The sequence below is a fragment of the Leptodactylus fuscus genome, chromosome 6 (genome assembly GCF_031893055.1).
Source record: "Leptodactylus fuscus isolate aLepFus1 chromosome 6, aLepFus1.hap2, whole genome shotgun sequence".
NCBI lineage: Eukaryota > Metazoa > Chordata > Amphibia > Anura > Leptodactylidae > Leptodactylus > Leptodactylus fuscus.
In genome coordinates this window covers 48,883,055-48,908,181 of record NC_134270.1, presented here as the reverse complement: position 1 = coordinate 48,908,181, position 25,127 = coordinate 48,883,055, and the positions used below count along the sequence as shown (strand labels likewise).

Below are 25,127 nucleotides of genomic sequence, written 5' to 3'. Positions count from 1 at the left end.
CACTCGGCACTGCTACATCAGATGTAGCAATCTGATGTAGCAGAGCCGAGGGTGCACTAGAACCCCTGTGCAAACTCAGTTCACGCTAATAGAATGCATTGGCCAGCGCTGATTGGCCAATGCATTCTATTAGCCCGATGAAGTAGAGCTGAATGTGTGTGCTAAGCACACACATTCAGCACTGCTTCATCAAGCCAATACAATGCATTAGCCAGTGCTGATTGGCCAGAGTACGGAATTCGGCCAATCAGCGCTGGCCAATGCATTCTATTAGCCCGATGAAGTAGAGCTGAATGTGTGTGCTAAGCACACACATTCAGCACTGCTTCATCAAGCCAATACAATGCATTAGCCAGTGCTGATTGGCCAGAGTACGGAATTCGGCCAATCAGCGCTGGCTCTGCTGGAGGAGGCGGAGTCTAAGATCGCTCCACACCAGTCTCCATTCAGGTCCGACCTTAGACTCCGCCTCCTCCGGCAGAGCCAGCGCTGATTGGCCGAAGGCTGGCCAATGCATTCCTATGCGAATGCAGACTTAGCAGTGCTGAGTCAGTTTTGCTCAACTACACATCTGATGCACACTCGGCACTGCTACATCAGATGTAGCAATCTGATGTAGCAGAGCCGAGGGTGCACTAGAACCCCTGTGCAAACTCAGTTCACGCTAATAGAATGCATTGGCCAGCGCTGATTGGCCAATGCATTCTATTAGCCCGATGAAGTAGAGCTGAATGTGTGTGCTAAGCACACACATTCAGCACTGCTTCATCAAGCCAATACAATGCATTAGCCAGTGCTGATTGGCCAGAGTACGGAATTCGGCCAATCAGCGCTGGCTCTGCTGGAGGAGGCGGAGTCTAAGGTCGGACCTGAATGGAGACTGGTGTGGAGCGATCTTAGACTCCGCCTCCTCCAGCAGAGCCAGCGCTGATTGGCCGAATTCCGTACTCTGGCCAATCAGCACTGGCTAATGCATTGTATTGGCGTGATGAAGCAGTGCTGAATGTGTGTGCTTAGCACACACATTCAGCTCTACTTCATCGGGCTAATAGAATGCATTGGCCAGCGCTGATTGGCCGAATTCCGTACTCTGGCCAATCAGTGCTGGCCAATGCATTCTATTAGCTTGATGAAGCAGAGTGTGCACAAGGGTTCAAGCGCACCCTCGGCTCTGATGTAGCAGAGCCGAGGCTGCACAAGGGTTCAAGCGCACCCTCGGCTCTGATGTAGGAGAGCCGAGGGTGCACTTGAACCCTTGTGCAGCCTCGGCTCTGCTACATCAGAGCCGAGGGTGCGCTTGAACCCTTGTGCACACTCTGCTTCATCAAGCTAATAGAATGCATTGGCCAGCGCTGATTGGCCAATGTATTCTATTAGCCTGATGAAGTAGAGCTGAATGTGTGTGCTAAGCACACACATTCAGCTCTACTTCATCGGGCTAATAGAATGCATTGGCCAGCGCTGATTGGCCAGAGTACGGAACTCGACCAATCAGCGCTGGCTCTGCTGGAGGAGGCGGAGTCTAAGATCGCTCCACACCAGTCTCCATTCAGGTCCGACCTTAGACTCCGCCTCCTCCAGCAGAGCCAGCGCTGATTGGCCGAATTCCGTACTCTGGCCAATCAGCACTGGCTAATGCATTGTATTGGCGTGATGAAGCAGTGCTGAATGTGTGTGCTTAGCACACACATTCAGCTCTACTTCATCGGGCTAATAGAATGCATTGGCCAATCAGCGCTGGCCAATGCATTCTATTAGCGTGAACTGAGTTTGCACAGGGGTTCTAGTGCACCCTCGGCTCTGCTACATCAGATTGCTACATCTGATGTAGCAGTGCCGAGTGTGCATCAGATGTGTAGTTGAGCAAAACTGACTCAGCACTGCTAAGTCTCTGCATTCGCATAGGAATGCATTGGCCAGCCTTCGGCCAATCAGCGCTGGCTCTGCCGGAGGAGGCGGAGTCTAAGGTCGGACCTGAATGGAGACTGGTGTGGAGCGATCTTAGACTCCGCCTCCTCCAGCAGAGCCAGCGCTGATTGGTCGAGTTCCGTACTCTGGCCAATCAGCGCTGGCCAATGCATTCTATTAGCCCGATGAAGTAGAGCTGAATGTGTGTGCTTAGCACACACATTCAGCTCTACTTCATCAGGCTAATAGAATACATTGGCCAATCAGCGCTGGCCAATGCATTCTATTAGCTTGATGAAGCAGAGTGTGCACAAGGGTTCAAGCGCACCCTCGGCTCTGATGTAGCAGAGCTGAGGGTGCACAAGGGTTCAAGTGCACCCTCGGCTCTCCTACATCAGAGCCGAGGGTGCGCTTGAACCCTTGTGCAGCCTCGGCTCTGCTACATCAGAGCCGAGGGTGCGCTTGAACCCTTGTGCAGCCTCGGCTCTGCTACATCAGAGCCGAGGGTGCGCTTGAACCCTTGTGCACACTCTGCTTCATCAAGCTAATAGAATGCATTGGCCAGCACTGATTGGCCAGAGTACGGAATTCGGCCAATCAGCGCTGGCCAATGCATCCCTATGGGAAAAAGTTTATCTCACAAAAATCACAATTACACACCCGATAGAGCCCCAAAAAGTTATTTTTAATAACATTCCCCCCTAAATAAAGGTTATCCCTAGCTATCCCTGCCTGTACAGCTATCCCTGTCTCATAGTCACAAAGTTCACATTCTCATATGACCCGGATTTGAAATCCACTATTCGTCTAAAATGGAGGTCACCTGATTTCGGCAGCCAATGACTTTTTCCAATTTTTTTCAATGCCCCCAGTGTCGTAGTTCCTGTCCCACCTCCCCTGCGCTGTTATTGGTGCAAAAAAGGCGCCAGGGAAGGTGGGAGGGGAATCGAATTTTGGCGCACTTTACCACGTGGTGTTCGATTCGATTCGAACATGGCGAACACCCTGATATCCGATCGAACATGTGTTCGATAGAACACTGTTCGCTCATCTCTAGTCCTTACCACAAAAACGCAAACAAGAACCGCAGAACAGGTAAGTATGACATAAATATACAAACTACTAATAAAAATCTCAAAAATCTTTATTACAATAATTTAACACATACACAGAATAGGACAATGTAAAGGAAACAGATGTACACATACAGTACACAAATGGGTGTAATGGGATGCCACAGCTGGTAGCAGTCCCTGTGGATACTGCTAATTTTCCTCCCAAAAATATCACATAGTACAAAATACACGCTCACATATCATGTATTGAAATTAACATAGGTGAGTGTTACCATCACAGACAGTCAAAAAGGACCTAAATATAAGTCCCAATCCTTTATGTTCACCTCTAAAGGTGAACAATAGATGTTGTAGTATGAAAGGCTATAGGTCCTGCTGAGATATGTCTTACTTCCTATGTATAAAGAGCGGCACACACATTGCCCTCAGAGGTATAGTAACCCACATATGTTTGGGAAATAGACATGTTGTACATACAAAAGGATTAATATAAAAACTCACCCATGGGGAAGATTGTAAGCAGATCACCAGGGACGGGCACCCACCACCCAAACCCCGACGCGCGTTTCGGCGCAGAGAGCCTTCGTCAGGAGGAGGAGACATACATGTTCCCTATTTATATGCCGGCATATAACATTGGTGTCCAATGGAAACAGTCCCAGCTGTTCATAATAACCTCGCATCATTGCGAGTGTACGCCGCGGGTGAAAGGCGGCACATGCGCATGGTGGCGCACAGACGGAACACATGACCGGGAACCCGAGGTATCGCGGTCACGTGACCGTAATCTCACGATGTTATGGCTCCGGCATGTGTCCGTGCGAGCGCCCACCAGGCATGCGCACTCACCTGCTATGGTATGTTATCCAGTTGTTATGGGCTGGTCCAGAGGACTCCAAAGACTGCGGGCTAAGTAGATAAAGACCTATATCAGGATCAGACTAATGGAAGTATTCAATCAAGATACCTTTACAGTTTGAAAATTGCATAGTGTGCCAAGTGACAATGTGTATTATTAGTACATATTATAAAAGTGAAAGTACAAGTTCAAAACAGCGCCAGAGGACAAAAAGTGCTGTGTAAAGTGCTGATATATATATAAATATTAAATATTAAAAATTATGTATTGAACAATAAAAGTGACATATACAGAAACCCTTACTAAATGTGATACCAACATCATTCAATATGATGTTCAATGATATTGAACATTATAGTACTATATCTAAATATATATATTATATAAAAAAAAATGTATATATACTAAATCCATAAATAATGATAATATATTACAGTGAATAAAGAAAGATAATTCATTGTGAAAAATAATAAAGAAAAAATAATAAAAATAATAGAATGAAAAATAAAATAATAATAATAGAATAAAAAAATTAAACAAAAAATAATAAAAAATAATAAAAATAAAAATAGAAATAATAAGGGTAAAAATCTTGATTGAAGAGTTCCAAAGGACACGTACATAACAAACAGTATCTGTAACAAAAAAGAGAATATAAATACACATACTATAAAAAGAGTATTTTACTATTACCGACAAACAAACAAAGAACAAACAAAGAACATAAAAATGTCAAAGCAACGCCCATGAGCTCATAGGAAGGAGCTAAAACCAAGAGTCTCATTTAAACCATTAGGGGTCAGGGTGCCAAGTCTCCAGATCCATTTTGTCTCTAGTTGAGCTAATCTCTTCTTTAGGTTACCCCCCCGGATGTTAATAGGAATAGTATCAATACCACAAACTTTTAATAGAGATGGATCTTTATTATGGTACAGAAAAAAATGTCTTGCTATTGGCTTGGATCTATCTGTATCTAGATCCGTGATGGATCTGATATCTCGTACGTGTTCCCGTATACGTAATTTTAATTCCCGAGTAGTTAGACCAATATAGACCTTGCCGCAGGGGCATGTAGCATGATAGATCACAAATTTTGTATTGCAATCAATACGACGTCTGATCTTAAACGTTTTATCTCCCCTTGCGTTGCAAAATTCTGTTGTCCTAACCATATTGGGACATGCCACACAGCGACCACAAGAAAAACTACCCACCTTTGGTGGACCAGCCCCGAAAATTCTTGGTTCTTCAATTTCATAGTGGCTCCTGACTAATATATCCTTCAGATTTTGAGCCCTACGAGAAATGGCAGTGGGATGAGTAGGAATGTATTTAGCTAATATAGGATCTCCCAAGAGTATAGGCCAAAACTTTCTCAATACATTAACCATTTCACCCCATCGCGAATGATATTTTGTAATAAAACGTACCCAAGATGGGCCTTGTCGCTTTACTTTAGAGGAGTGAATTAATTCTGTCCGTCTGGAATTTTTTGCCCTCCTATATGCTTGTTTAATAGATCGTTGGCTGTACCCACGATTTGAAAAACGTTCTTTAAGATCAAATGAGAATTTTTCAAAACTTTGATTCGTAGAGCATACCCGTCGCATGCGTAGGAACTGCCCTGTCGGAATAGCTTTGATAACCTGTGGAGGGTGAGAGGAGGAAGCCAATAAAAGTGAATTCACTGATGTTTGTTTCCTGAAAATCTCTGTCTGTAAGTTATGACTAGTATCTTTAAAGAGAGATACATCTAAAAAGTCAATCCTAGTGTTACTGTAATTATATGTCAAACGGATGTTATGATCATTCTTATTGAGCGTGTCAATAAACTCACCCAATTGTACATCCGTACCCTCCCAGACGATCAGGATGTCGTCGATGTACCGCATCCAAGAATGGACGCGGCACATCGACGAGTCCCGATCGTCCGGGAGGAGGTCCCTCTCCCACAGCCCCACAGCCCCAGGAGATTTTTATTAGTAGTTTGTATATTTATGTCATACTTACCTGTTCTGCGGTTCTTGTTTGCGTTTTTGTGGTAAGGACATGCTTCTATAGGGCGTAGAATATACAATGGAACCTAGATGTTTTCGACTGGTACATTTACTTTGTGTTCCTATATTGCTTTGTGTCTTACAATCTGATATTTATACTGTGTTTTTCACAGATCCCCATAGCATCAGCCCGATGGACAATAAAGCGAGAGAGCGGAATTGGCTCTCCCAATTGGATGTTATGTTTAAGGACGAATGTACAGTACATGGTTTTACTAGTCAAAGCAGTGCTCATGAGATGCAGGAGAAAATTAAGAGTTTATTACATAAAAGAACCAAAATATGGTGGAACAGAGCGTTTCTCCAGTCTTCCCGTCCTTTCCAATAACAAATGAGGAATTCATCAAAAAATGGGAATTAGCCTGTACCACCTGTTCCCTATCATTTATGCATTTATTAGTGGAATATAACACATACTCCATTGATTTATTAGATAAGGAAATTGAGGACCTTCAGAGTCAATTAAAGAGTGTATCTACTAATGATACTCTAACGTCATTTAATCAGACGTTAGATGAACAATTTAAAGGTTGGGAGAAAGCGATTTGTGAAATAAAAATGAAAAAAAATTCAATAGGGACAGTACGGATTTTCAAACAAATAAAATATATAGATGGCATGAAAATCACACAAATGATATGAGGAGAGCATACCTCACAATCATCCCTTTCGTCCCTAAATGAATCAGATACCTCGGTACATACGGAAAGTCAACGAAGGTTGAATGTTGGCAACAAACGTAAAAAGAATCAATCCAGATGGTCATCTAAAGGACGTCCCGATACAAGGAGTACACAGAGACAAGATCAACTACAGGTAATAAATCTTTCACAATATACACTATCTCCTTCTGAAATTTCAGTTCTGTCAAAAGGCCTTAATTTTGCGCCAAGCGCTGGCTTTGACAGATTTACAGCGATTAAAGATTTGCACCTTTTTGGAAGGTCACTTATATTTAAAAAATTATTCCATAGATCAGATTTACCTGCAAGTGAAGTCCTAAATGAGTCTAATATAGGTGAGGATGAGCGTGAAGCTCTAAATATTTTAGAGGAGCTATATGAGGAATCCAATCCTCCTTCCTCCACAACAGCATCTGTTGTGAGTGTACCTGAGTGTATACGACGCCCATCTAAAAAGTTTCCACCCTTATCCATCTGTCCTTCTGTTGATCTTTTTGTAAAGTTGGTATCTCAGGAGTTCCAGAAAATACCATGGCATGTCAGAAATGACAACCTATCTAAGGAAGAGAGATCTGGGTTGAAATCTTTGAGTCAGAAAACTGACATTATTATAAAGGCTGCGGACAAGGGTGGCAATGTGGTAGTGTGACCATCCTTAATGTATGAAGCGGAAGCCTTTAGACAATTAAATGATACGAAACATTATAGGAAATTGACATTTAATCCTATGTTGACTTTTTGTAGAGATCTTGAAACTATACTTCAATCCGCCTTGGAGAGGAATGTCATTTCTAGAGATGTGTATAATAGTCTGAAAGTGGATGAACCATCAGTACCAACTTTATATTTTTTACCCAAGATTCATAAAAACTCCACTACACCACCGGGTAGGCCGATAATTTCGGGTATAAATGGACCGTTCGAAAATATTTGTCGTTTTATAGACTTTTATTTAAAACAGTTGGTTGAGACTCTCCCTTCCTCTCTCCGGGACACTAGTGACTTGCTGAAGCGAATTGATGACTTGCCCTTAGATGAGAACACATTACTTCTAACGTGTGACGTTGAATCTTTATACACGAGCATTCGTCATGAAGACGGTCCCATTTAGGGACGAAAGGGATGATTGTGAGGTATGCTCTCCTCATATCATTTGTGTGATTTTCATGCCATCTATATATTTTATTTGTTTGAAAATCCGTACTGTCCCTATTGAATTTTTTTTCATTTTTATTTCACAAATCGCTTTCTCCCAACCTTTAAATTGTTCATCTAACGTCTGATTAAATGACGTTAGAGTATCATTAGTAGATACACTCTTTAATTGACTCTGAAGGTCCTCAATTTCCTTATCTAATAAATCAATGGAGTATGTGTTATATTCCACTAATAAATGCATAAATGATAGGGAACAGGTGGTACAGGCTAATTCCCATTTTTTGATGAATTCCTCATTTGTTATTGGAAAGGACGGGAAGACTTGCACTCTTAACCCTCTAGGAACCAGCTTTCTCTTGATGTAATTCTGGAGAAACGCTCTGTTCCACCATATTTTGGTTCTTTTATGTAATAAACTCTTAAATTTCTCCTGCATCTCATGAGCACTGCTTTGACTAGTAAAACCATGTACTGTACATTCGTCCTTAAACATAACATCCAATTGGGAGAGCCAATTCCGCTCTCTCGCTTTATTGTCCATCGGGCTGATGCTATGGGGATCTGTGAAAAACACAGTATAAATATCAGATTGTAAGACACAAAGCAATATAGGAACACAAAGTAAATGTACCAGTCGAAAACATCTAGGTTCCATTGTATATTCTACGCCCTATAGAAGCATGTCCTTACCACAAAAACGCAAACAAGAACCGCAGAACAGGTAAGTATGACATAAATATACAAACTACTAATAAAAATCTCCTGGGGCTGTGGGGCTGTGGGAGAGGGACCTCCTCCCGGACGATCGGGACTCGTCGATGTGCCGCGTCCATTCTTGGATGCGGTACATCGACGACATCCTGATCGTCTGGGAGGGTACGGATGTACAATTGGGTGAGTTTATTGACACGCTCAATAAGAATGATCATAACATCCGTTTGACATATAATTACAGTAACACTAGGATTGACTTTTTAGATGTATCTCTCTTTAAAGATACTAGTCATAACTTACAGACAGAGATTTTCAGGAAACAAACATCAGTGAATTCACTTTTATTGGCTTCCTCCTCTCACCCTCCACAGGTTATCAAAGCTATTCCGACAGGGCAGTTCCTACGCATGCGACGGGTATGCTCTACGAATCAAAGTTTTGAAAAATTCTCATTTGATCTTAAAGAACGTTTTTCAAATCGTGGGTACAGCCAACGATCTATTAAACAAGCATATAGGAGGGCAAAAAATTCCAGATGGACAGAATTAATTCACTCCTCTAAAGTAAAGCGACAAGGCCCATCTTGGGTACGTTTTATTACAAAATATCATTCGCGATGGGGTGAAATGGTTAATGTATTGAGAAAGTTTTGGCCTATACTCTTGGGAGATCCTATATTAGCTAAATACATTCCTACTCATCCCACTGCCATTTCTCGTAGGGCTCAAAATCTGAAGGATATATTAGTCAGGAGCCACTATGAAATTGAAGAACCAAGAATTTTCGGGGCTGGTCCACCAAAGGTGGGTAGTTTTTCTTGTGGTCGCTGTGTGGCATGTCCCAATATGGTTAGGACAACAGAATTTTGCAACGCAAGGGGAGATAAAACGTTTAAGATCAGACGTCGTATTGATTGCAATACAAAATTTGTGATCTATCATGCTACATGCCCCTGCGGCAAGGTCTATATTGGTCTAACTACTCGGGAATTAAAATTACGTATACGGGAACATGTACGAGATATCAGATCCATCACGGATCTAGATACAGATAGATCCAAGCCAACAGCAAGACATTTTTTTCTGTACCATAATAAAGATCCATCTCTATTAAAAGTTTGTGGTATTGATACTATTCCTATTAACATCCGGGGGGGTAACCTAAAGAAGAGATTAGCTCAACTAGAGACAAAATGGATCTGGAGACTTGGCACCCTGACCCCTAATGGTTTAAATGAGACTCTTGGTTTTAGCTCCTTCCTATGAGCTCATGGGCGTTGCTTTGACATTTTTATGTTCTTTGTTTGTTCTTTGTTTGTTTGTCGGTAATAGTAAAATACTCTTTTTATAGTATGTGTATTTATATTCTCTTTTTTGTTACCGATACTGTTTGTTATGTACGTGTCCTTTGGAACTCTTCAATCAAGATTTTTACCCTTATTATTTCTATTTTTATTTTTATTATTTTTTATTATTTTTTGTTTAATTTTTTTATTCTATTATTATTATTATTATTTTATTTTTCATTCTATTATTTTTATTATTTTTTCTTTATTATTTTTCACAATGAATTATCTTTCTTTATTCACTGTAATATATTATCATTATTTATGGATTTAGTATATATAAATTTTTTTTGATATAATATATATTTAAATATAGTACTATAATGTTCAATATCATTGAACATCATATTGAATGATGTTGGTATCACATTTAGTAAGGGTTTCTGTATATGTCACTTTTATTGTTCAATACATAATTTTTAATATTTAATATTTATATATATATCAGCACTTTACACAGCACTTTTTGTCCTCTGGCGCTGTTTTGAACTTGTACTTTCACTTTTATAATATGTACTAATAATACACATTGTCACTTGGCACACTATGCAATTTTCAAACTGTAAAGGTATCTTGATTGAATACTTCCATTAGTCTGATCCTGATATAGGTCTTTATCTACTTAGCCCGCAGTCTTTGGAGTCCTCTGGACCAGCCCATAACAACTGGATAACATACCATAGCAGGTGAGTGCGCATGCCTGGTGGGCGCTCGCACGGACACATGCCGGAGCCGTAACATCGCGAGATTACGGTCACGTGACCGCGATACCTCGGGTTCCCGGTCATGTGTTCCGTCTGTGCGCCACCATGCGCATGCGCCGCCTTTCACCCGCGGCGTACACTCGCAATGATGCGAGGTTATTATGAACAGCTGGGACTGTTTCCATTGGACACCAATGTTATATGCCGGCATATAAATAGGGAACATGTATGTCTCCTCCTCCTGACGAAGGCTCTCTGCGCCGAAACGCGCGTCGGGGTTTGGGTGGTGGGTGCCCGTCCCTGGTGATCTGCTTACAATCTTCCCCATGGGTGAGTTTTTATATTAATCCTTTTGTATGTACAACATGTCTATTTCCCAAACATATGTGGGTTACTATTAGAGATGAGCGAACACTAAAATGTTCGAGGTTCGAAATTCGATTCGAACAGCCGCTCAATGTTCGTGTGTTCGAACGGGTTTCGAACCCCATTATAGTCTTTGGGGAACATATACTCGTTAAGGTGGAAACCCGAATCCGTGTCTGGAGGGTCACCAAGTCCACTATGACACCACAGGAAATGATGCCAACACCTCTGGAATGACACTGGGACAGCAGGGGAAGCATGTCTGGGGGCATCTAACACACCAAAGACCCTCTATTACCCCAACATCACAGTCTAACAACTACACACTCAATACCACCTCTCTGACAGTAGGAAAACACCTTGAAACATGTGTATTTGGCACTTGCAGTGAGGAGAGCTTGTCACCAGCAGTAAATTTGGCCCTTGTAGTAAGTTGAGGTTGGCACCAACATTTGTTTTGAAAATCAGGGTGGATTTAGCCTCTAACCAGCAGAGTTTGGGCAAATTCATGGTGGAGGGAGCCTCTAAACACCCCAGTTTGGACAAATTCATGGTGGAGGGAGCCTCTAACCAGCCCAGTTTGGACCAATTAATGGTGGAGGGAGCCTCTAAACAGCCCAGTTTGGGCAAATTCATGGTGGAGGGAGCCTCTAACCAGCTCAGTTTGGACCAATTAATGGTGGAGGGAGCCTCTAAACAGCCAAGTTTTGGGAAATTCATGGTGGAGGGAGCCTCTAAAAAACCCAGTTTGGACCAATTCATGGTGGAGGGAGCCTCTAAACAGCCCAGTTTGGGCAAATTCATGGTGGAGGGAGCCTCTAAAAACCCCAATTTGGACCAATTCATGGTGGAGGGAGCCTCTAAACAGCCCAGTTTGGGCAAATTCATGGTGGAGGGAGCCTCTAAAAAACCCAGTTTGGACCAATTCATGGTGGAGGGAGCCTCTAACCAGCCCAGTTTGGACCAATTCATGGTGGAGGGAGCCTCTAAAAAACCCAGTTTGGGCAAATTCATGGTGGAGGGAGCCTCTAAAAACCCCAGTTTGGACCAATTCATGGTGGAGGGAGCCTCTAAAAAACCCAGTTTGGACCAATTCATGGTGGAGGGAGCCTCTAAAAAACCCAGTTTGGACCAATTCATGGTGAAGGGAGCCTCTAAAAAACCCAGTTTGGACCAATTAATGATGGAGGGAGCCTCTAAACAGCCCAGTTTGGGCAAATTCATGGTGGAGGGAGCCTCTAAACAGCCCAGTTTGGGCAAATTCATGGTGGAGGGAGCCTCTAAACAGCCCAGTTTGGGCAAATTCATGGTGGAGGGAGCCTCTAAAAACCCCAGTTTGGACCAATTCATGGTGGAGGGAGCCTCTAAACAGCCCAGTTTGGGCAAATTCATGGTGGAGGGAGCCTCTAAAAACCCCAGTTTGGACCAATTAATGGTGGAGGGAGCCTCTAAACAGCCAAGTTTTGGGAAATTCATGGTGGAGGGAGCCTCTAAAAAACCCAGTTTGGACCAATTCATGGTGGAGGGAGCCTCTAAAAAACCCAGTTTGGACCAATTCATGGTGGAGGGAGCCTCTAAACAGCCCAGTTTGGGCAAATTCATGGTGGAGGGAGCCTCTAAAAACCCCAATTTGGACCAATTCATGGTGGAGGGAGCCTCTAAACAGCCAAGTTTGGGCAAATTCATGGTAGAGGGAGCCTCTAAAAAACCCAGTTTGGACCAATTCATGGTGGAGGGAGCCTCTAACCAGCCCAGTTTGGACCAATTCATGGTGGAGGGAGCCTCTAAAAAACCCAGTTTGGGCAAATTCATGGTGGAGGGAGCCTCTAAAAAACCCAGTTTGGACCAATTCATGGTGGAGGGAGCCTCTAAAAAACCCAGTTTGGACCAATTCATGGTGGAGGGAGCCTCTAAAAAACCCAGTTTGGGCAAATTCATGGTGGAGGGAGCCTCTAAACAGCCCAGTTTGGGCAAATTCATGGTGGAGGGAGCCTCTAAAAACCCCAGTTTGGACCAATTCATGGTGGAGGGAGCCTCTAAAAAACCCAGTTTGGACCAATTCATGGTGGAGGGAGCCTCTAAAAATCCCAGTTTGGACCAATTCATGATGGAGGGAGCCTCTAAACAGCCCAGTTTGGGCAAATTCATGGTGGAGGGAACCTCTAAACAGCCCAGTTTGGGCAAATTCATGGTGGAGGGAGCCTCTAAAAACCCCAGTTTGGACCAATTCATGGTGGAGGGAGCCTCTAAAAAACCCAGTTTGGACCAATTAATGATGGAGGGAGCCTCTAAACAGCCCAGTTTGGGCAAATTCATGGTGGAGGGAGCCTCTAAACAGCCCAGTTTGGGCAAATTCATGGTGGAGGGAGCCTCTAAACAGCCCAGTTTGGGCAAATTCATGGTGGAGGGAGCCTCTAAAAACCCCAGTTTGGACCAATTCATGGTGGAGGGAGCCTCTAAACAGCCCAGTTTGGGCAAATTCATGGTGGAGGGAGCCTCTAAAAAACCCAGTTTGGACCAATTCATGGTAGAGGGAGCCTCTAACCAGCCCAGTTTGGACCAATTCATGGTGGAGGGAGCCTCTAAAAAACCCAGTTTGGGCAAATTCATGGTGGAGGGAGCCTCTAAAAACCCCAGTTTGGACCAATTCATGGTGGAGGGAGCCTCTAAAAAACCCAGTTTGGACCAATTCATGGTGGAGGGAGCCTCTAAAAAACCCAGTTTGGACCAATTCATGGTGGAGGGAGCCTCTAACCAGCCCAGTTTGGACCAATTCATGGTGGAGAGAGCCTCTAAACAGCCCAGTTTGGGCAAATTCATGGTGGAGGGAGCCTCTAAAACCCCCAGTTTGGACCAATTCATGGTGGAGGGAGCCTCTAAAAAACCCAGTTTGGACCAATTCATGGTGGAGGGAGCCTCTAAAAAACCCAGTTTGGACCAATTCATGGTGGAGGGAGCCTCTAAAAAACCCAGTTTGGACCAATTCATGATGGAGGGAGCCTCTAAACAGCCCAGTTTGGGCAAATTCATGGTGGAGGGAGCCTCTAAAAACCCCAGTTTGGACCAATTCATGGTGGAGGGAGCCTCTAAAAAACCCAGTTTGGACCAATTCATGGTGGAAGGAGCCTCTAAACAGCCCAGTTTGGGCAAATTCATGGTGGAGGGAGCCTCTAAAAACCCCAATTTGGATCAATTCATGGTGGAGGGAGCCTCTAAACAGCCCAGTTTGGGCAAATTCATGGTGGAGGGAGCCTCTAAAAAACCCAGTTTGGACCAATTCATGGTGGAGGGAGCCTCTAACTAGCAGAGTTGTGGGAAAGCAGGGTGGAGGGAGCCTCTAACCAGCAGAGTTGGGGGAAATCAGGGTGGAGGGAGCCTCTAACCAGCAGAGTTGTGGGAAATCAGGGTGGAGGGAGCCTCTAACCAGCAGAGTTGGTGGAAATCAGGGTGGAGGGAGCCTCTAACCAGCCCAGTTTGGGCAAATTCATGGTGGAGGGAGCCTCTAACCAGCAGAGTTGTGGGAAAGCAGGGTGGAGGGAGCCTCTAACCAGCAGAGTTGTGGGAAAGCAGGGTGGAGGGAGCCTCTAACCAGCAGAGTTGTGGGAAAGCAGGGTGGAGGGAGCCTCTAACCAGCAGAGTTGTGGGAAAGCAGGGTGGAGGGAGCCTCTAACCAGCAGAGTTGTGGGAAAGCAGGGTGGAGGGAGCCTCTAACCAGCAGAGTTGGGGGAAATCAGGGTGGAGGGAGCCTCTAACCAGCAGAGTTGGTGGAAATCAGGGTGGAGGGAGCCTCTAACCAGCCCAGTTTGGGCAAATTCATGGTGGAGGGAGCCTCTAACCAGCAGAGTTGTGGGAAAGCAGGGTGGAGGGAGCCTCTAACCAGCAGAGTTGTGGGAAAGCAGGGTGGAGGGAGCCTATAACCAGCAGAGTTGGTGGAAATCAGGGTGGAGGGAGCCTCTAACCAGCAGAGTTGGGGGAAATCAGGGTAGAGGGAGCCTAGTATTAGCAGAATTGTGCAACGCTTATGGTTGATGAGTATGAGGATGCGGAGGAATTGGAGAGGTTGAGTACAGACATGGAGTTTCATGTTGGGGTGCTTTACACAGGTGGGCACAAAAATGAAGGCTCTATCCAGTGGTGGTTCATTTTTATCAAAGTGAGCCGGTCGGCACTCTCAGCTGACAGACGGGTGTGCTTGTCAGTGATGATGCCACCGGCTGCACTGAACACCCTCTCAGATAGGACGCTGGCGGCAGGACAGGACAGCACCTCCAAGGCATATAGGGCAAGTTCAAGCCACAGGTCCAACTTCGACACCCAATATGTGTAGGGCGCAGAGGGGTCGGAGAGGACAGGGCTGTGGTCAGAAAGGTATTCCCGCAACATGCGCCTATACTTCTCATGCCTGGTGACACTAGGACCCTCCGTGGCGGCACTTTGGCGAGGGGGTGCCATCAAGGTGTCCCAGACCTTAGACAGTGTGCCCCTCGTTTGTGTGGACCGGTGAGAACTTGGTCGCCTACTGGAGGAACTGCCCTCCCTGCCGCCAACGTCACATGCTGGAAACATCTCCATCATATTCTGCACCAATTGCCTGTGGCAAGCATTGATGCGATTGGCCCTCCCCTCTACCGGAATAAAAGACGAGATGTTGTTTTTATACCGGGGGTCAAGGATAGCAAAGATCCAGTACTGGTTGTCCTCCATGATTTTGACAATATGCTTGTCGGTTGTAAAGCACCCCAACATGAACTCAGCCATGTCTGCCACAGTGTTAGTTGGCATGACTCCTCTGGCCCCACCGGAAAGTTCAATCTCCATTTCCTCCTCATCCTCCATGTCTACCCATCCGCGCTGCAACAATGGGACGATTCGAAGTTGCCCGGAAGCCTCCTGTATCACCATCACATCATTGGACAACTCTTCTTCCTCCTCCTCTTCCTCCTCCTCCATTAAACGCGATGAAGCGGACAGATGTATGGACCTACTCTCCAGCTGTGACGGATCGGATGCTATCCCTGACTCCTCTGTGTGATCTGAGTTATCCCTGATGTCAATCAGGGATTCTCTCAGAACACACAAGAGCGGGATTGTAAGGCTCACCATCGCATCCTCAGAGCTCACCCTCCTTGTGGACTCCTCAAACACCCGTAGGATGTCACAAAGGTCTCTCATCCATGGCCACTCATGGATGTGAAACTGAGGCAGCTGACTTTGTGGCACCCTAGGGTTTTGTAGCTGGTATTCCATCAAAGGTCTCTGCTGCTCAACCACTCTATTCAACATCTGAAACGTTGAGTTCCAGCGTGTGGGGACGTCGCACAAAAGCCAGTGTTGTGGAACATGCAGGCGTTGCTGGAGAGATTTTAAGCTAGCAGCGGCTACTGTCGACTTGCGAAAGTGGGCGCACATGCGCCGCACTTTCACCAGTAGCTCTGGAACATTGGGGTAGCTCTTTAGGAAACGTTGCACCACTAGGTTGAAGACGTGGGCCAGGCATGGAACATGTTGGAGTCCAGCAAGCTCCAGAGCTGCTACCAGGTTCCGGCCGTTATCACAAACGACCATGCCTGGGCCCAGGTGCATCGGCTCAAACCATATTGCCGTCTCATCGAGGAGGGCATCCCTCACCTCGGAGGCAGTGTGCTGTCTGTCCCCCAAGCTGATCAGCTTCAGCACAGCCTGCTGACGTCTACCAACGCCAGTGCTGCAACGTTTCCAACTCGTAGCTGGGGTCAATCTAACAGCGGAGGAGGAGGCGGTGGCGGAGGAGGAGGCGGTGGCGGAGGAGGAGGCGGTGGAGGAGGAGGAGGAGGGGGGTGTTCTTCTCGTGTCCCTGCCAGGAATGTTAGGCGGGGAGACGAGGTACACCGGGCCAGTTTGGGAAGCAGTCCCAGCCTCAACTACATTCACCCAGTGTGCCGTCAGTGAAATGTAGCGTCCCTGTCCGCATGCACTTGTCCACGCGTCGGTGGTCAAGTGGACCTTTGTGCAAAGCGCGGAACTAAGGGCCCGCCTGATGTTGAGTGACATGTGCTGGTGCAAGGCGGGGACGGCACACCGAGAGAAGTAGTGACGGCTAGGGACGGCATAGCGAGGTGCCGCAGTTGCCATCAGGTCCAGGAAGGCGGGAGTTTCAACAAGCCGGAACGCCAACATCTCCTGGGCCAGCAGTTTAGCGATGTTGGTGTTCAAGGCTTGCGCGTGTGGGTGGTTAGCAGTGTATTTCTGCCGCCGCTCCAATGTCTGAGAGATGGTGGGTTGTTGTAAAGAAGCGCCTGATGGTGCCTTTGATGGTGCAGGAGAAGGAGATAAGACAGGAACAGGGGAGGATGAGGAAGAAGTCAACAAAGTGGCAGAGGCAGATGAAGTGGTGTCCTGGCTCGTCCTCTGGAGTGCATCGCCAGCACAGTCAGCAGTGGCAGTGACAGAGGCAGAGGCAGTGGCAGTGGCGTGAACGGCAGGCGGCCTTTGTCCTGCCGTTGCTGCCTGCCACTGATTCCAGTGCTTGTATTCCAAATGACGGCGCATTGAAGTGGTGGACAGGTTGCTCTTCTCAGAGCCCCTAATCAATTTCGAGAGGCAAATTGTGCAGACAACACTATATCTGTCCTCGGCGCATTCCTTGAAAAAACTCCACACCTTCGAGAAACGTGCCCTCGAGGTGGGAGTTTTTCGGGGCTGGGTACGAACTGGAACATCTTGGGAGATTCCGGGTGTGGCCTGGCTTCGCCTAAGCTGCTGACCTCTGCCTCTAGCTACCCTTTTTGGTGCTGCACCTGCCTCAACATCCACACTACTTTCCCCGCTTGACATCCCCCCTGTCCAGGTCGGGTCAGTGTCCTCATCATCCACCACTTCCTCTTCCAACTCCTGTCTCATCTCCTCCTCCCGCACAATGCGCCGGTCAACTGGATGCCCTGACGGCAACTGCGTCACATCATCGTCGATGAGGGTAGGTTGCTGGTCATCCACCACCAAATCGAACGGAGATGGAGGAGACTCTAGTGTTTGAGCATCTGGACACAGATGCTCCTCTGTTAGGTTCGTGGAATCGTGACGTGGAGGGGCAGGTTGAGGGACAATGAAAGGAGCGGAGAACAGCTCTGGGGAGCAGGGACAGTTGGGGTTATTGTTCTGTGAAGCTTGGGAATTTTGGGAGGAAGGAGGACAAGACTGTTGGGTAAGAGGAGGAGAGGAGGTAGAGTCTGACTGGCTGCTGGACAATGTGCTGTAAGCGTTCTCTGACAGCCATTGCAAGACCTGTTCCTGGTTCTCGGGCCTACTAAGGTTTGTACCCTGCAGTTTAGTTAATGTGGCAAGCAACCCTGGCACTGTGGAGTGGCGCAATGCTTGCTGCCCCACAGGAGTAGGCACGGGACGCCCTGTGGCTTCACTGCTACCTTGCTCCCCAGAACCATTCCCCCGACCTCGCCCACGGCCTCGTCCACGTCCCTTTCCGGGAGCCTTGCGCATTTTGAATTCCCAGTTAGAAACTGGCACTATATACCAGTAGCAAAAATTGTGGGTGCACGTAACCCCAATATATTCTTTGAATTACCAGTCAGAAACTGGCACTATATGGCAGTAGCAAGAAATGAGGGTATTTGTAACCCCAATATATTCTTTGAATTACCAGTCAGAAACTGGCACTATATGGCAGTAGCAAGAAATGAGGGTATTTATAACCCCAATATATTCTTTGAATTACCAGTCAGAAACTGGCACTATATGGCAGTAGCAAGAAATGAGGGTATTTGTAACCCCAATATATTCTTTGAATTCCCAGTCAGACAATGGCACTATATACCAGTAGCAAAAATTGTGGGTGCACGTAACCCCAATATATTCTTTGAATTACCAGTCAGAAACTGGCACTATATGGCAGTAGCAAGAAATGAGGGTATTTGTAACCCCAATATATTCTTTGAATTCCCAGTCAGACAATGGCACTATATACCAGTAGCAAAAATTGTGGGTGCACGTAACCCCAATATATTCTTTGAATTACCAGTCAGAAACTGGCACTATATGGCAGTAGCAAGAAATGAGGGTATTTGTAACCCCAATATATTCTTTGAATTCCCAGTCAGACAATGGCACTATATACCAGTAGCAAAAATTGTGGGTGCACGTAACCCCAATATATTCTTTGAATTACCAGTCAGAAACTGGCACTATATGACAGTAGCAAGAAATGAGGGTATTTGTAACCCCAATATATTCTTTGAATTCCCAGTCAGACAATGGCACTATATACCAGTATGAAAAATTGTGGGTGCATGTAGCCCCAATATATTCTTTGAATTACCAGTCAGAAACTGGCACTATATGGCAGTAGCAAGAAATGAGGGTATTTGTAACCCCAATATATTCTTTGAATTCCCAGTCAGACAATGGCACTATATACCAGTAGCAAAAATTGTGGGTGCACGTAACCCCAATATATTCTTTGAATTACCAGTCAGAAACTGGCACTATATGGCAGTAGCAAGAAATGAGGGTATTTGTAACCCCAATATATTCTTTGAATTCCCAGTCAGACAATGGCACTATATGGCAGTAGCAAAAATAGTGGGTGTATATAGCCCCAATTCTATTGCTAGGGGACTTGCAGTGTATTTCTGGGGTGAAGGTGGGGGGGCACACCGTTGGAACAGGTATCGGGGGTATATATAGGGTATACGGGAATACACTGTCAGTGTATTCCATTCAGGATCCTGGGAAAGCTGGGTTGCGGCGATTGAGCCCGTCAGTGCCACGTTACACTGACAAGCTTCTCCCTGGAATTTAGCTCTTATAAGAGCTGTTGGTTGTCTTCTCCTTCCTATCCTAGCCTGTCCCTGCCTACCCAGAATCTAAGCCCTAGCTAACTGGACGGAAACCTCCGTCCCCGGTGAATTGCAAGCTCAGAATGACGCGAACCTGGGCGGCGCTGTTCTTTTAAATTAGAGGTCACATGTTTTCGGCAGCCAATGGGTTTTGCCTACTTTTTTCAACGTCACCGGTGTCGTAGTTCCTGTCCCACCTACCCTGCGCTGTTATTGGAGCAAAAAAGGCGCCAGGGAAGGTGGGAGGGGAATCGAGTAATGGCGCACTTTACCACGCGGTGTTCGATTCGATTCGAACATGCCGAACAGTCTAATATCCGATCGAACATGAGTTTGATAGAACACTGTTCGCTCATCACTAGTTACTATACCTCTGAGGGCAATGTGTGTGCCGCTCTTTATACATAGGAAGTAAGACATATCTCAGCAGGACCTATAGCCTTTCATACTACATCATCTATTGTTCACCTTTAGAGGTGAACATAAAGGATTGGGACTTATATTTAGGTCCTTTTTGACTGTCTGTGATGGTAACACTCACCTATGTTAATTTCAATACATGATATGTGAGCGTGTATTTTGTACTATGTGATATTTTTGGGAGGAAAATTAGCAGTATCCACATGGACTGCTACCAGCTGTGGCATCCCATTACACCCATTTGTGTATGTGTACATCTGTTTCCTTTACATTGTCCTATTCTGTGTATGTGTTAAATTATTGTAATAAAGATTTTTGAGATTTTTATTAGTAGTTTGTATATTTATGTCATACTTACCTGTTCTGCGGTTCTTATTTTCAAAATTAACCCAATACAATTCCAAAATCTCATAATGATGTTCCTTTAAGAGATGACCACAAGGGGCCTGACTAGCGCCTACTGTCAGAGAAAAAGATATGCCAGAGATGTAGAGTATACATTACTTACAAAGAGAAAGAGACTGGGTGACAGAGACTAATATGTACAGGATGATGACTGTTTTCAAACTACCCTGGACTCTGAAGAGATAAATCCAGTGAACTGTTGCAGTAAAATGTCACAGGTTGTCCATTATTTACCAACTGTTCTGGATCAAGCTGATCAAATGTGCAATTATTTGCAAGCTGTCTAATTGTAAGATCTCTGTAACTAAACCTTAAGATAACGGAGAACACCACACTTCTCTTCTAGAATATTCCACTTATCCGCTGCTCTCTGTGGTTGACATGGTTTTGTATAGACATTCTGACAGGTCTACAGATACATGATCTCAGCATTGTATGTTCTCTGCCATTATCGAGAGTAAATCAATGTTATTTACTTCATTATCATTACTTATTATTATGGCTTATGGATGTATAAATGTGGATATTGTGAAACATATAACATCATCTTTTTCATCTATATTATAAATTTGCTAATGATCTAAAAAGCTTACAAAAGTTTGGAAAGATTTTTTTTACAGCACAATTAAATGTTTAAACTACTGTAAGAAATATTCCCAGTGACCCTGAGATGAGTCCCAAATGATTCAGCACCTTCTATAAAATCAAGGAACAGCTTGCTCACTATTTATAATGAAGGAAAATATCGTCTTAAAGAGCTTGAACATTTCATATGTATGGAGCAAATGACCAATGAACCTACTGAATGACCACAACGGGACAGAACATGGTGCCTTCGTTTTACTCCTCTTCTGATGAACGAGATAAATGTAAAGACCTCTGCCTTCTGAAGAAACAACACAGACAATCCTGAAATACAGTAAGTGTTCAAGGGAGGTCAATGCTGTGATGTGAATAAAAAACTTAAAGTTCACTTTATTGACCTGACTCCCATAGAATGTATCGTGACTCCTGAATTCAACTTCACTAAAAAAACCACTGTGTGAATCTGCAGGTCAGAGAGGTCATGGGGGGCATAATAATGTAAATTGTACTTATATCGCCCACATCACAATGTTGAGACATCTAATGTATTCAGAAATTGGGGTCGGGTTGGGGGAATGCTTCCTTAAGGTAGAGGGATTGTTTGGGGCTAATATCTAGATGGTCTATTTTGGCAGGCATAGGCATAGTTACCTAGTAGATGAGGTTGGATGAAGTCCATCAAGTCCAACATATAACCTTACAGTCCACTACAGTGTTGATCTAGAAGAAGACGAAAATTGGCTTATGCCAATTGCCCCATTCCAGGGGAAATATTCCTTCCTGACTCCAATCTGGCAGTCACTATAAAAACCCTGGATCTACGTGTCCTTAAAATCTAGAGTCCATAACCTGGAATACCCTCCGAAGCCCTCCGAAGACCCCTGTACAAGAATAGTATATTGGCTGCTTGCTCTTCAAAAGATCCTTATAGATCCTCTGTCTTAAAGTATATGTCAGAATCTATTAACCATTGTAAGTTATGAAGTTTACTAGCTCAGACCATTACATATTGTCTGTTAATATTGTAACCCTGTTTTTCTAATGTTACTTTTCCAAGACCTTTATTTCCTATAGCATTTTTTAATGACACCATCTGGGGTGCATGTAGTGTATTGGAAAAATTGTATTTGTCATATTGGTGGGAGATGGAAAAAACTATTTTTTTTATTTTAGGGTATTTTGCCTGTTTGATTTCAGGATGTTGTATCAAACACAAGTTAACATTATTTGGCAGGTCGATATGATTAAAGTAATACCAAATAAATAGAACTTCTCTTACGTTTTGAAAAAATTTCAGGGCTTTTTTTTTTCTCATTTATTTACAGTGTTCACCATTCAGTATAAATGACACACTAACTTTGATCTACTGGTTAATGCGGTTGAATTGATACCAAATTTATCTATTTTTTTTAAAGGGGTTGTTCTACATACAAATACTTGTCCCGTATCCAACCCCACTCCTTCACTGTACATAAAGGTTAACCATACTTGTATATGATTGGTATTGCAGCTCAGAAATACGACATTTGATATATTATCATTTTAATTAAACTTTTTTGTTATATTTAGTATTATTCACTATTCGTCTACATGAAATATTTATATGTCTTTATTCCTAGAAATCGTATGAAATGGATACCAATCACACAACGGTAACAAGATTTATTCTTCTGGGATTTTCCAGGATTATGGAGCATCAAGTTTTCCTTTTCCCAGTCTTTCTATGTACGTATATCATCACAGTAGCTGCGAATCTATCTATCATCATTACCTATAAGCTTAGTCCAAGTCTCCACACACCAATGTATTTTTTTCTTGCTAATTTTTCTATCTTGGAGATATTATATATTTCATGTACGGTCCCTAGGATGTTGTCCGATTTACTGTCAGAATGTAAAGTCATCTCCTTCTCCGACTGCGCTATACAAATGTATTGTGTCTTACTATTTGGTGGAACAGAATGCTACATGTTGGCAGCCATGGCTTATGACCGTTATAATGCCATATGTCACCCTCTGTTGTATACTCAGATTATGAGTGATATAGTCTGTATCCAGCAAGTAATAGGATCCTATGTTATTAGTGCAGCTAACGCTCTAATACACACAGCGCTCACATTTTCATTACCATTCTGTGGATCCAATGAGATAGATCACTTCTTTTGTGATGTTCCACCAATACTAGAACTCTCATGTCAGGACATTTGTGTCAATGAACTTGTGATATTTGGGGTTGCCGGCTGTGTAATAATTGGATCATTCATAGTAACAATAATGTCTTATATGAAGATCATTTCAAAAATTCTAAAGCTCCGCTCCACATTGAGCAAAAAGAAGACTTTTTCAACCTGCTCTTCTCACTTAATAGTTGTTACAATATTTTACGGTTCAGCAATTTTTATGTATTTCAGACCCAAATCAAGCTATAAAACTGGGCAAAACAGTGTGGTCTCTTTAATGTATACAATTATTGCTCCACTCCTAAACCCTTTCATATACAGTCTGCGAAACAAAGACGTCAAATCAAATATAAAGAATATATTTATTAGGTTAATTAAATTTTGATTCTTATTATAGAGCTGCTTTACTTTATATCGACAGTATGTTTCTCTCTTCCATTTGATTTCTGTGTTTTTCTCTTCCTCCCTCCATTTCTAGTATCTCTTGACTATCCACAGATTCTTCACCTGTTTTCTTCAAGTATAAGTTTCAAATAACTTCTTTTGCTATTGTGTAGAGGACGTTTGGTGAACATATATATATGATATACTTAACTATTAACCTATTTTATTTCCTTTTAGAACAAAAGAGGCTATAAAGGTCTTCCTAGCAACCTTCTAAGTATTGCTGGGGATCCATACACACTGGGGCAAACTAATACCGTCCAACTTTTAGACAGATTTTCCAAAGTGCCTACAAGTGTTTGAAAATGTCATACTTTTAGACTGTCTAGCTTAATGTTATACCATTTCCTAGTTGGCTTAGTTTATGACAGAATTTTGGGCTTGAACTCTCAGGCCAGGACATTTGGGTCAATGAACTTGTGATATTTGTGGTTGGTGGCTGTGTAATAAAAAGATCAATCATACACTGTCTACCAATAAGTATTTGGACACCTGTGGTAGAATAGAAAAACAACATTTATTCATATTCAATAGTTGGTAGAACCCAGCAGATGCTTCCTTATGTATGGTATTGATCTACACAATACTCCCGGATGCCTGGTGAAACTCCTGGTGTATGTGAGCCATCGGTTGGGTACGTTTTCTCTGGCTAGCAGTTATCGGTCTCTATCTCCCAGTTTTGGTGGTCTGCCGACTCGCAGCACATTCCGACAATCACCGTTCACCTTCCACTTTGTAATCACAAACCACTGTCAATTTTGGGGAATTCAGTTTGCTTGCTATGTCCCTTAAGGAACAACCATTTCTATGGTACCCCACAATTACCCCTTTCTCGAAATTGGACAACTCTTCACTTCGTGGTATCTTGCATGTGACTAATGCCAATCTACTAATGCCAATGCTGTTTCCTATTTAATGGCAGAAGGTATGACGTACATCACGACCACAGATATCTTGATTTGCATGGGTGTCCAAATACTTATTGGTAGAGAGTGTATTAACAATAATGTCTTATATGACGATCATATCAAAATTCCAAAACTCTGTTCGACATTGGGCAAATAAAAAATTTTCAACACGCTCTTCGGACTTAATAGTTGCTATCAATATTTTACTGTTCAGGAATACTTATGTATTTTAGACCCAGGTCAAGCTATGAAATTGGGAAAAATATTGTGGTCTCCTTAATGTATACAGTTATTGCTCCACTTGTAACGCTTTTCATATACAGTCTACAAAATAAAGATGTCAAATTAAATTTCAATAATTCACATGATAATCTAAATAATATGTTACTTAGTCCATATTGTATGTAACTGGAATGATAAATTAAATAAACGTAATGTACCTACCACAGATTGCAGTAATGATAGTATAGTACTGACCGCTCCACTGC

At 43.7% G+C, this 25,127-nt stretch overlaps 1 protein-coding gene across 1 annotated transcript; it reads left to right on the top strand.

Moving 5' to 3' along the window:
- The first annotated feature begins 22,739 nt into the window (after positions 1-22,739).
- LOC142209513 (olfactory receptor 5V1-like) lies at positions 22,740-23,672 on the top strand. The gene has a single exon (XM_075278514.1). It carries the CDS (start codon positions 22,740-22,742, stop codon positions 23,670-23,672), a length of 933 nt encoding a protein of 310 aa, XP_075134615.1.
- The last annotated feature ends 1,455 nt before the right edge of the window (positions 23,673-25,127 follow it).

Coding starts and splice junctions, on each gene's coding strand:
- LOC142209513 (XM_075278514.1), top strand. CDS start 22,740: ATGGATACCAATCACACAACGGTAACAAGATTTATTCTTCTGGGATTT.